At 41.2% G+C, this 13231-nt stretch overlaps 1 protein-coding gene across 7 annotated transcripts in view; it reads right to left on the bottom strand.

The window, feature by feature from the left end:
* Nucleotides 1-13231, bottom strand: part of pax2b (paired box 2b) — a 30127-nt gene that overhangs the window by 4390 nt on the left and 12506 nt on the right. For all 7 annotated transcript variants that reach the window (XM_034860747.1, XM_034860744.1, XM_034860750.1 and 4 more), the window contains exons 6-8: nucleotides 12081-12256; nucleotides 9264-9378; nucleotides 1054-1155 (exon numbers count right to left, since the gene is read on the bottom strand). In XM_034860747.1, coding sequence (XP_034716638.1) covers nucleotides 1054-1155; nucleotides 9264-9378; nucleotides 12081-12256 — 393 coding nt within the window. The remainder of the gene's footprint in view (nucleotides 1-1053; nucleotides 1156-9263; nucleotides 9379-12080; nucleotides 12257-13231) is intronic.

Here is a 13231-nt window from a genome sequence, read left to right as displayed (position 1 = left end):
CCCCCCCCCCCCCCCCCCCCCAAACAAATCTAACTTTTACTTTGAACACCACAAACAAAATTCAATTCACCTTCATTGTATGGGCAGTGGCAGGAAATGAACGTTTCTTAAAATCGGGATTTGCACTGTAACATGCCCCTAGAGGAATGAAGTAATGTGTGTATATATTTGTAATTTTGGTTTGACACTTTAAGAAAACATTTACAATCCTTGTTCTTCAATGACCAAATTTTCAAGTTTCAATGATATAATTTTTTTTCTCCAGATTACCTGCTGACTAACAGATTTGTACAAATGGTACGTTTATTATAACCCTCTCGGCTGAGGCGATAACGAAGCTCGTCATCACAGCCCTTCATAAAGGAGAAGAGAGGAACAGCCAGAGCCTGTGATGGGTTGTATGATTGGTAAATTATATGCAAACACATGACACACTCCACTGATTTCCCCATCCATGTAGTTTAATCACATCAACGCAAAATGCCGGCTGTGGTGTGGTGAAAATGTGTGAGGTGATTCGGGAGCTGAAAAAGCGTATAAGCCCAGCACCAAAACCGCATCCCTGGCAGGGAAACACAGGCCTGACGTCCTCAGAGAGACAGTGATTTGAATATTTACAGGGCTCCCATGCCTCTGCCTTTTGACCCTTAACTGTTTGCTGTGAACCTGAACTGCAGGTTAAGTAGAGGAGGGGAAAGGGATATGCTCTGGAGCCCAGAGGCTGGGGAGGGCTGGTAGTGCAGTTTATCGACGGCCGGTGCAAATGGCCACGCCGATAGATAATGAGCCACTAAGACAGAGAGAAAAGCACGGAAGGAACGGAGAGCGACTCTTATTCAGCCTGTCTAATCCAATCATACACACAGAGCTAATATATGGATGTGTGTGCCTCTTGCTCTGCGGGTCAGTATTTACTGCCTCTCTACGTAATTTGGCTCTAAAGACTTTTCACTCTGCTTCTTAAGCTTCACACCTGTTCATTTTTAGAGCAGTGCCACCTGTTAAATAGACCCCTAATGACAATATGAAGCGGGGGTGTTGTTTCTGACTCACCAGGAACCATTCCAGCGAGCGTGGAAGTCGGGTAGCTGCCCTGGCCTGTGGGGGGAACGTGAGGGGGGTACCCAGGTAAGGTTGTGTTGGCCATATCCCGACCTGAAGAGACAAAATGAAACAAGAACAACAAAAAACACTTCATCAGTGCTTTCCAGGTTTAAACTGTGACTAGAAGCTGTGCATTAAAATGTTTTTGTATTGAACATTGTAGTGGAAGAAGTCTTCAGATCAGCAAGTTTTGCATCAAATCAGAATGTGCTTACTGTAAATATCAAAAATACTCACATTGCAGATTGGTCGCTTTCTGATTCTTAGGGTTATATATTTGAGTTACTGGGATAGTATTACTTATGCATTTATTTATGTAGCAGGAGGAGTTGGAGCTATTTGTACATACTATACTGAATATATTGTTGGTTTGTTAAAGAAATAATATATAAAATAAAATCAAAAAATATAAATAAGTACATATAAGTTTGGAACTGCTCTGTCAAACAAAAGTCATCAAGTAAAAAGTACAATGTTGCACTCTGAAATGTCATGAAGATTAATACATACAACTATCTAAAAGCTGCTTAAATACTACTTGAGTAAATGTGCTTCTTTACTTTTTATCTCTGCTTTTAGTGTTCATTTTCAAAATGCAAACCAGCTATTGCAGTTATATAACTCATCACCACCACCGCAAGTCAGTCAGCACAACAACTCGATTTTCAGTGTTCTCTAGAGATATAGTAGTTTCAAAGAACGTAGTGTCATTTAAACACCAGAAACCATCAGTCTGCTGCTCCAACAGTTGAACTGAAAACAAGATAGCAGCTGGTGCTTTGAGCCAACTGAATACCGGTCACATAAATATGTCTCCTCATTACACAGTTCCAACTTGTCTAAATATGGCAGCCTCTCTCTTCCTATGCGGCTGTAAAGTTCGAGCACACTGGCCTCTCTGCAGAGCTTCACCCGTCCGGCTGCAGGTATTCAGCTCTGTAATTGAGAGTGACGGTTGGGTTGTTCTCGCAAAACTGCACGTAACCCTGTGCAGCACAGGGGCCCCTGTTATAGTCTCAGCTGTGAGGGCCACTTGGACTCAGTGGAGCTTTATGAGGCACTAGTGGACAAAATACATGCTAGTCTATGTTGTTGCCTTCACAAACAAACTTTTAATCATGATGAGGCAAAATGATTTTGCATTTTTCTTGTTCTTTATGAAACAGTGCGTCACTATGTCAATTCATAGCCTGGTGGAGTCTACACCAGTATTCTGTTTTTCGTGACACACAGTTTCACTATCAGGATGGCCAATGTGATTGTTACTTTGTGATTGTGCAATTTTATACTGCTATAAAATACTTTTATAGTTTGGAAAAATAACACCTGTTCATTCATCTTAACTGGTTATTGTGTGTACTCCTTTGTACTTTGTGTACAGTTGCCTGAGTCTATTTATAGTGTTAGTATTTATTGTTTCAACAATCTTTTCATGCTGTTTTCTGCAGAGGAGGGTCTAGCTAGTCCACACAGCATTCCGGGATGGGAGAAAAACATGCTCTGGTTTATTGCCATTTCTTTAAACCAGTCACAAACGCTTTGGTAGCGCAAAACTCAGAATGGACCAACTTTGCAAAATAGCCTTGGAAAGGAACTCGTTTTGGTGGAAGGCATACGTTGTTTTAAAAGTTGTTTTAGTCGTGCAACAGAAAACTCAGATTGGACAGATAGCCTAGCTAGCTGTCTGGATTTACTCTGCAAAAATCAGAGGATCAGTTAACCATAGTTTTGATAAATCGACCAGAGATTAAAATTCCAACACAAAGAAAGTAGAAAGGAACAAACATCCAGCTGAAAATGAGGGGCATTCGGCGGATCTTCCGGCAGCACCGGAGCTATCCCCTAAATGAATCGGCGGCTGTATTGATTATATAGTTTGGTACACTGCAGCACGCCTGAAAGGTTTCAGTTTATGAAAAGTAAAATATAAAATCATCTGCAAAAATAAATTCAATTCTTCATACAGACAATACTATTACAAATACTATATAATAACTATTGCAACACTCCTTTATCTGTCCAAATATTGGAAACTGACTCTTGTTGCCAATTAGCACTGTTAATGAGGACATAAACCAAAGGCAAATGTAGATATTGGATCAAAAAAAACAATTCATACATGTGAAATATCATGTGCAACTTATTTGTTGGATTTGAAGGTAAGCAGATGGGCCCTCTGGGTATTGAAGTACCTGCTACTGCAGGCTGGCAGGCATACTGACTACAGTGGGGGCCATGGGGGGTGGGGGAGTGAAACGACTGGTGAAGAGGCCTGGAGGGCCATGAGACTCAGGCCTGCCAGGGTGTAGGAGGAGGAGGAGGAGAGAATGGGGGTGGAAGGAGGGAAGCGTTGGCGTATGGCTATTACACTGACCTTGGACAACAAAACAATTCTCAAACATGTACAAAAATAGTCAAATTAGAGTAACAGAACTTGTTTTTAAGGATGTTGTCATAACACTTTTAGCAGTTTTGTTTTAGATTCCCAGTGGCAGAAAGCATTGCACTTTTTACTCCACTTATTCCAATTTACAGCTATAGCTACTTTTTAAACTGTAGGATTTAATAAAGAATATGTTGCATTGCTGTAGATTAAACTACTGAACAGAATTTAAAGCGTTTTAAATTATGCTGCCTAGATCAACACTAAACTACAAACTATTCACTGTGTGTATATATCTATGTATATGTGTGTGTGTGTGTGTGTGTGTGTGTGTGTATATATATCAAAATGTAGTTGTTCTACATCTTAATAACAAAAATGCCATGCTTTTGTCAGAGTCCTAGGAGTTGTTATTGGCTGGCTGTGGAGCAGCTCCAAGTTTCTTACCATCGTTCAACCAAAGAGAGATTTGTTCAAAGTCACTATATTACACAATATTACAGAGAATACAAACGGGAGATCTATTTTAAAATGGATTCTCTATAAAAAATAAATAAAAAATGCCTAAATGTGATCATGAATTTTACAGTAAAGAAAAGATTCGGTCTTACTCTGCTCTATTATTTGCAAATCTCAGCACTGATTGCTGTATTGTAAGAGGCCGGCTGAGATGTGACTTTGGTTTAAGCGCCGAGACTGGAGGGCTGCAGAGTTAAAGAGCTTTACAGAGTAGAGTGAGGTCATGCCGGACCTTTCATTTATAATAAGAATTAGTTAGCCACAAGCCAGTGCACATAAGTCAAAAGGAGCTGTGGGAGTACTGTAGGTGGGGGGTCCAGCAGGGGTTAGGCCATTGTGTGTGTGTGTGTTTGTGTGTGTGTGTGTGTATGTGTGCGCGTGTGTGTGTCTGTGTCTGTGTCTATGTAGACATTGGTTACTATTGTCTGTCTCAGCAAACACTGACCCAATCGTCATTATAGTTGCAGCAGCTACAGCAGTCGTACATGAATAAAAGTAAATACTCATATCTCTTTATTATCCCGCTTCAAAGAAATGAAATACATTACGAGCACCAGATCCCTGCATAACTCGTCAGTCTGATGGGAAAGGTTTTATCTCTATTAAGACATAGCAAAACTGCAATGCAAGAAATGCAATTACTGTAACTTATTGTAACTAGAGATGCCAATCACGCTTTTCATTTTCAGATTCTGAATCAGATTTAGTTTGTGTCAGTGGTGGAACTGAACAGATTTAAGGTTGTAAATGAAAACCATCATACACCAAATTTCAATTTATTGTTATTGCATTCTAAAATTTTCATGACATAAGTGAATGGCTCTAAGGCTTGAACCTAATGTGGGCCGGTAATTTGTAGCCGATAACTGATCGATAGTAGGACTGATACTGATCCAGTGGATCAAATCTGTGCATCAATACAGATGTTCGCCTCCAAAACATCGCCTCCGATACTGTCTAAAATACTGGTATTGGTATCGGGAAGTACTGGAGTTTATGCACCGATACCAAACCATGTACGCTTCTAAGGAAAATCTATGTTAAAGTAGTTTTTTTATGTTCTTTTTCCGTTATAACTGACTGTCAAACTGGATGATAAAAGAAAGTTCTGTGGTGTTCATTGTTTGTTTTTGTACATGTTTCACAAAGAGTTTAACCTGAGCCAGACCGACAACAAATATAGAAATCATATCACATCCATACAGGGATAGTAGTACACAGCTGTTAAAACATAATGAAATATATGACACACTGGTATCGGATCGGTACTCTGTATATGCAAGTACAGGAATCAGAATCTGTATCAGGAAGCTAAAAATTGTATCGGACCATCTCTAATTCTAACCTAATCTAAATAGTAACAATAAAACACATTTTGATTGGGGTGTTTTTCTTCATTTGTGTGTTTTGGTAGTTATTTTCTTAACGTGTAAATGTATGAAAGCAATAGATTGGAGATGTGGAGAATATGTTTTCTTAAGGTTTTGTAATGTAATGTAATTTTCCATCACATGTTGACCCCTATAATAATAATAATAATAATAATAATACTCCCAGCTTCTGTTGAATCCTGTTTTTGTATATTCCAGGATATAGTTGGCAGTGACTGCCAGCAGCTCTCCGACTGTTGCTTTATGTCCCCTTTAAAGCCCTCTTTCTGAGAGGCGCCAGTTCTGAGAACTCTCTGTACAGCAATGATAGCCTCATTAGCTGCTTCCTAGCCTTTGTTGTTTTTACAACAGAGATGTGTGTCCAGATTCTCATTAAAAGATGGGCTTCTGGATATAGCTGCTTCCTTTGACAGTCCCCTTAGATTGAACGCCAGCAAATCAAGCTATTTATTTTCCTCTGCCCTCTTTTTCTTTCCCTGAAAAAAATCAATTCAAAGATTTTTTTGTTTTGTTTTGCTGCTACAAAAGCCTGTTGATTCTGTCTTAATTTGAGTTGTGGCTTGAAATGGTTGCGGTTGAGCTGCGAATACAGCAGTTTTTTGTTTACCTTGAATTATCAGATTTTTACATTCAAGATAGTTTGAGTCTTAAACTTCTGCCGGCATTCGACAAACGGAACAAATGACTGACAGCACTACTGGTGATTTCCTCAAACTACACAGAGTGACTGAAAACATCAGACACTCTGAAATTATTTTGTCAAGGCTGTGAGAAGACAAAGATTCACGAGTTTTAGCTCAACGCACAACAACGTGACAAGAAAAGAAATTATGTGCGTTTTTTTTTTTTTAAATGACATCAGCTCGGTTCCTTAAAACCCAAACGGAAAAGCAAGATGACCTTCTCTTTATTTGGCACGGGAACAAAGTCATTTGTGAATGACTCTTTTGCTTGCAAGAGTATTACAATTAGCATGACAGGGACACCTTCATGTTTGCCACAACAACAACCAAAAATCTTTGACCTCCGTTTTCTAGGCTATGTGCAGAATGGGGCAATTTATCACAAGCCAAAAAATCTCAGCACCCTAATTAATTACAACTAAGTAAAGAATGTTTGGAGAGCCAAATTGCTTTAATTCCCCAAACACCGGATGAAAGTCATTCATTATCAAATGTGTGCTCAAAGGTTAGTTTGCTTTTGTGAAGATGAAATAAGCATTAATTTCGGAGCCTGGGCCTGCGTTTCCCCCCTGTGGGGAGACGGGCGAGCGGTTTGTCATGAGGCCACACATCACTTACGGCAGGTTCGCTGTCTGATCTTTGCTCGCTGCTCACTGGACAACGGCAGGTCCTGCTACTTTCGGTGTAGTTCACCCTGAGAGCACTCACTCACCTTAATTGAATGTGTGTGTTTTTGGTGGAGGGAGTTTTGTTTAGAGGATTGACAGGAGTGTACTGGAGCAGCTGCTTGAGGAGGAGAAGTGTCATTGACATGGGGGCTTTAAGCCTTTGGAGGCCTCCATTAACAGGCCCAGCAGGGAATATGTTTAAAGAGTTTTCAGTATGCAGTCACTGAGTGGAGATGTGCAAAACTCCCACCGAGTGCTCAAGGGAATCCGCTCAGCGCTCAAAGACGGCTCCTCAGCCCGAAGCACCATCAAGAAAACAGGTGGGCTCTGACTAATTTCAGGAAATATAGAAACTATCTATAGAAATAGTGGACAATTGGCTGTATCAAGGCCATCTCTCCATTTATTTCTCAAAATACACAAAAAAGTTCAGAGCTCCTCCTTCTGCTATTCATGAATTCAGCCACGACTCACACTATTTGAATTTTAAGCAGTTCGAATGAACAAGAATACGAAGCACTTGAGATGAAATCCATCTCTCGAAGGGAATTCATCAAAGAAATGACTTCCCATATCAACAATAGAAATTACCTCACAATATGCAATTGTCCTATCCACATATTCATGGAACCCTTTGGTGTTTTTATGGGGTAAGAGGGACTATTTAGCAGGTAGTACAGCATTAATGTGGAGGAGAGGGAGAGAGAAAAAAAGCTGTTTTAATGGAAGTGGCTTCTTGCCGCTGAATTTCGATGATGTGCACAATGCCCTTAAATCCCTTTCTTGTTTGAGCCTGCTTTGCAGGTACTTTTGAGCCCTAATAGGATAAGCAGAGGACACAAAAGATTTCTATCTCTCAAGTCTTTCAGTTCACTGAGAATCCCGATCTCTGGCAATGAGCACTTCATGAATCATTCATTTTTAATAGATTATGCAAATTCCAGGACATAAAATCAACAAGATCAATAACTGCAGGCATTTTAATTGGTGTTGGAAAACATTTTAAGGATGAACATAATCTCCAGTTCTTTCCCCCGTAAAGACACAATTAATTTGAAATTGGATCTCGGCCTAAATACTGCAGATAATTTACTACTTTTTGCATGGCTTAAAATTCCTCTGGTAGGCTTATCGCTGGCAAGTAAACTGTAATACTCAGCCATTAGAGAGACCACACACCTGAATATGACCTAATATCCACACAGGCAGCCACTGAGGGAAAACCAAGCAGAGGAGCCACTAACCAAATACTAATTACCAAGTGGAAGTCAGAGTGATGTTTGTGTCATTAGTTTGACCTCTGCATGCTTTATTTCTCTGCCTCCAGTGAGATCTGCCACCAGAAAAGGGCATGGAATAAACTTATTTACTAACACAAAAGCAAGTAATACACACACATACACACACACACACACACACACTGCAATACAATACATACAATCCCATCTTTCTTCCTCTACATGTCTCTTTGCACCTGTAAAGCAGTAAGGAGACCCTCTCTTCAGAGACCATCTAAAATATCCCAGGTGCAAACAAAGCTGCCTGCATTCTACGGGGCCATCAGTGCACAAAGGACAAACACACACCTTTCTTCTCAGGAGGCCTGCCTTACAGGGGAAATCTACCTCCCACATATTAATGAGAAAAGGGCCCTTTCTTTTCTCATAAGACTGCTTGGCTATCATTTGAGAAGGGGGGCTGCAGCAATTTTCAATCACCCCGTCCTCCCCCACGCAGAACTCGTTGCCTTTGATGGCTGCTGCATAATTATACGAATTTCAATAAAAGCTCTGTATATAAATCTCAGGCCCTGACAGTCATAGTAAACTTTCAGTAAACTTAACCTTCTTCTTGGTAATAACATGGCAACAACGAAACAATATTTCAATTAGCCAGGCAGTCATTAACTGTGACAAGGAGAGGAGACACCGAGGGAGGGGGGGAGAGAGAAATAGGAGGGTGAAATAAATGATCATGGTGTTAGAGTTAGGCGGCAGAAATGCCAGAACGTATTTACAGAGGCACATTACTCGTGCTTTGAGACACACAAACTGTCTCCTGGCGAACAAATCACAGGAGCAACACAGCAGCAGCCAACAAGCAGTCAGTCCTGCATGGTGGCCTTTTTGCGAGACCTTGCTCTGATACACAGTCATAGTTGTGATGTGCTGACACCCAAAGGTCCTTGTCCAGCGGTGACTGAACAGCCCCCCCCCCCTGCTCCACCCCACAATCTCTCTTATCACCCTGCTTGCTCAGCAAACAACCAGACGGAGGACAGATGCTAAGCTTTTATCGCATCCCTGTACCACCTTTTCAGCTCAGAGTGAAATGGTATTAAAAAAGTCTTCACACTTAACTTTTTGGTTTGCTTTTATTTTCACACATTTTATTTTTTTGTCAATTGCACAAGCATTCTTAGTTGTTTTTCTCGTTCTTTTACATTGTTCAAACCCCCTCAGCTGAAGCTGTGGCGCGGCAGCATAAAGGCGTACTGTATGGCACTTGATCTTACCTACAGGGTAGCTTTGCGACACGCTGGGGCCCAGGTCCGGGTGGACGCTAGAGGATAAACTGGGCTTGACTTCGTCCAGGCTGGAATTCAGGGCAGGGAGCGAGTACTCATTAGCCTGGGAAAAGGACAGTTGAATCATTACACAACCAAACAATACCAAGATGGAAATCCTCCCTTCTCCTCCTCCATTAAGCGCTCCACACAGGCCTGTGCGACTATAAATTTGTATGAGAGCATTGTGTGTGTGTGTGTGTGTGTGTGTGTGTGTGTGTGTGTGTTGCTGCAGGGTGGCAGTTCAAGCATATCATGAATGTATTTTGGTATTGTCTGAGAGGAAGTGGGATTTTGAGATGAGTGAAAAGCCAAGGCGTCAGCTGGCCCTTTGTGCTTGACTGCAGTCCTACCCCGGATCAGCCAAGGGAGAAAGCAGTTCTGCTTTGTTACAGGCTCACCATGTGGCCCTGTTTGAGAGACACCATTCACCTTTTTTGTGCTTTTTGCTTTTAATTTGGAGTTTAAACCACCTTTAAATTTCATTACCACTTATCTGTGAATAGAATCACTTGTAAAATGTGCACTTTTTGTTAACACTTAGCGTTAGCTGTTTGAATCTGTATTTTTCTTGTGTGCATTCAGCCGTTGTATTAAAGGACTAGTTCACCCAAATCACCAACAAAACACACACTTTTAATGCTAGCTGTATCCGCGATGCAAATTTCATGTGCTAAGATTTTTAAATGCCCACCTTCCAACTCAATCCCACTTTAAAAGTGGTAAGTGGAATCAGTGCGTTAGTGGTGCTTTTTTCTGCCAAAAACTGTTATGTTTTTAATAAAAAAGCTGGGTGCCTTTTGAAAATGTTCTATACCAATACCAAAACAATGCTTTAAAAAATAAAAACTACTCAGTGTTGGATGTTTTCAAAACACAGCTGAAGCCCTAAATTGATTAAAATCTGCAAAATTACGAATTAAATGAAAATATATCTGATTTAAAAGTAAGGATCTCATCAGGCATTTGATGCCAACTTTCAGTATAGCTGAGATTTTCCAGACCCAGGGCCAGTTGGTGCCAAAAAGTCTTTCCAGAAACAGTGTCCTGGTTATTCTGGATAATCAACCAACACAGATGTAATAAGTAAGTAGGGAAAGGAAGGAAAGTAGTTCCAGTAAAATAATACACAGCCAAGTCTATCTGGATGGAAATAAAACCAAATGTGTATTTTGGTAATTTTGGTGAATTGACCCTTTAACAAAAAATACTACATTTGAATATAATCTCTTTCTGGCTTGTCTCTCATTGTCAGGTTTCTGTTTTTGTTAATCCACTTAAAGACACTCATGGCAGATGTTAGCAGGTTCTTTTAATGAGATGAGACTTCCGGAGTCTGAGTGTTGACAATGTTTGTCCAAAGCCCAGTGTGAGCCTGAGTGGCTCAGTGGGCCGCGCTCCCACAGGGGGACGCCCGTGACCCCACTCTTGTCTGCCACTATCACAGACAAACTCTAATTGTCTGCTACAACTGTTCACTGGCACAATGTCGGATGTTTTCCTCTATTCTCGGAGGCTTCAGATGCCAAACAGACGTTTTATCATGCAGATAAAGGGCAGAAGGGGGAAAACTGAAAAAATAGGTCTGAAAGGGATGACCAAATGGCTAGCAGAAGTGTGGGAGGGGTGCATCCATTGAGTTTTGCATCTCCAGAATGGGTTTTTAATGCCTTGCTACAGAACCCAGACACTGGCTAATAGGGCCACAAAAAAAAACGTGAGGCACCCATGAAAGGGAAAGTGCTCTGATTAATACAGCATAAAATTAAACCTGATTTTTCTAGACCTGGCCTCCTTTTTTCTTTTTTCTTTACTTGCCCTCTTTTTTTAGTCTTACCCTTTTCCCTCTGCCTTTTAATACTCTCCCTGGCGTTCTTTGTGATTGCAAGTCATTTCCAATTCGTTTTGGTATTGATCTTCCAGTAGAAATCAGTTTTGTAATTAGCTGCAAATTAGGCCCTCTTCTGGAGGTGAGGCCTGTCCCACTGATTTATCACCTGCGTAATTCGCCCCGATTGGAGAGAAATTAAAATGAACTCAATTAGGCGAGTGCTTTTGCTTTATGGGTCCGACTTGTAGTTCGGTGGGAAAAATTAATAGTCTCTTGTTGTTTAATAGTATAATGAAAGTAAATAAAGGTTATCCATTGTAATAAGCCCAGAGCTTTTAATAAGCGGAGGTTTCTTGCTGTCGTTTTGGCGTGGGGGGTGGTTGGTCCCCAAATGCCTCTTAATTTTTGAAATGAGGATGGATGGCCAGTTTGGCTCAAATATCAGAAGGAAGGAGCAGTAATATATGTTTTCATACATCCATTTCCTGAATACATGTTACAATAAAGGCAGCCTACAAAACTGCGTCAGTCATTAAACATCAAAATATGACACCGAAATGGAAAATGAACAACAAAGGCAAAAAGCAGCCGTTGAATAACACAGCAAAAATGGAGGAAAAATCTAGGTATTGATTAATTTCATGTTACCTTACTGTTATTCTCAATTATAGGGGATACAAGGAATGTGTTTTTCATCACAAAATCAATAATGTGTGGGAGTTTTCCTGGTGATCCCTCCAGCATTATACATGCTGGGTTGAAATCCAGTGCTTGGACACCTCAGACGTTTGTTTAATTAGCTTTCTGGGTATAGGTTTGGGAATATTTGTGACAAAGGTGTTTTTCTTTTTGAGCTTGAATCAGCATGCACACTTTGGGTGTATTTACTTGTATGGGGAGAGAGAGCAGGAGTGGTGAGTTGCAGTGCTACTAACCTGTTCAGGTTTGATGTGCTCCGATGTGGGGAAGACGTCAGGGTACGAGGGGCGTTCAAAGACCCGGTCCAAGGCTTCCAGCTGCTGCTGGGTGAAGGCATCTGCCCTAAGGTGTTTCCGCAAACTCTCCACACTACCCTGAGAATCACTGTTTGGGCCAGAACCATCTGAACCATCTACAAGAAGAAAGAGCAACAATCGAGACACTGACCCCGGGAAGCTGGCCTTTACTTCAAGCTATGCACTTTATATTCTCCTCATGTATTTTTGCACCACCTACTGTGGGGGATCTGAGGAGGACAGAAAGGGATGGAGTGCAGGTTTTCCCCACACCTTAATGGTTGTAGTGAGCCACTGGCTAGATTCCTGCACCCCCCACCCCCGCCACAGTAGTAGCACCATCATGATCTGAAAGCCCTCTAGTAATTGATGGATTACCATCACTTGCAAATATATACATGTTGTGGCAAGCATGTATACTAATGAAAGCAGCAGCTAGCCCATTATAGTGCCTTTTTCCCCTCCTTTCCTCCCCAAAACGCTTTTGGTGCTCGCTTAAATCAAGAGCAGTTTTTTTTAAACACAATTTCCTCTTCACAATTCAATACTGCTTTCATTCTCTGCGAGTGTGGTGGTTTCATTTGGAAACAGCAGCGGAGGACAAGAAGCTGAATAAAATTGTACAGTCTGGTTCAATCATCCTGCTCTCCAAACACAGGAATTTTCTCCTGACTCCTGACCTGATTACCCGGCAGTTGGGAGAAGGATGCCTTATCTTTTCCCGTTGTCACTTGTGTGCGACGCTCTAAAGCCTTTACAGACCATCCTACCCCCCCCCCCACACACACACACGCACGTCTCCTGGCTCCAGTAGCTGTGTCTGCTCCCTGGATCCAGAAAGCTTCAGCTCCCTTACAAATCTGTCATTCTAAATTTGCGGCAGATTATGTTCTCCCCTCAGTGGGAGAGTGGTGATATATGATATGCAAGGCCCCTATTGATTGCCTGATCTGGTGGCAAGAGGGAGCCGAAATGAACTTGAAATGAACATCATGCCTCAACTCATTGTGCGTATAATACTCTACTTAATCCCACATTTTTCTCTGCCATGGAATTCAATTGATCAATCATGTCTGTGCGATAGTACCATT

Source organism: Etheostoma cragini, chromosome 21, assembly GCF_013103735.1.
Source record: "Etheostoma cragini isolate CJK2018 chromosome 21, CSU_Ecrag_1.0, whole genome shotgun sequence".
Taxonomy (NCBI): Eukaryota; Metazoa; Chordata; class Actinopteri; order Perciformes; family Percidae; genus Etheostoma; species Etheostoma cragini.
This window is presented reverse-complemented; position numbering and strand designations above follow the sequence as displayed.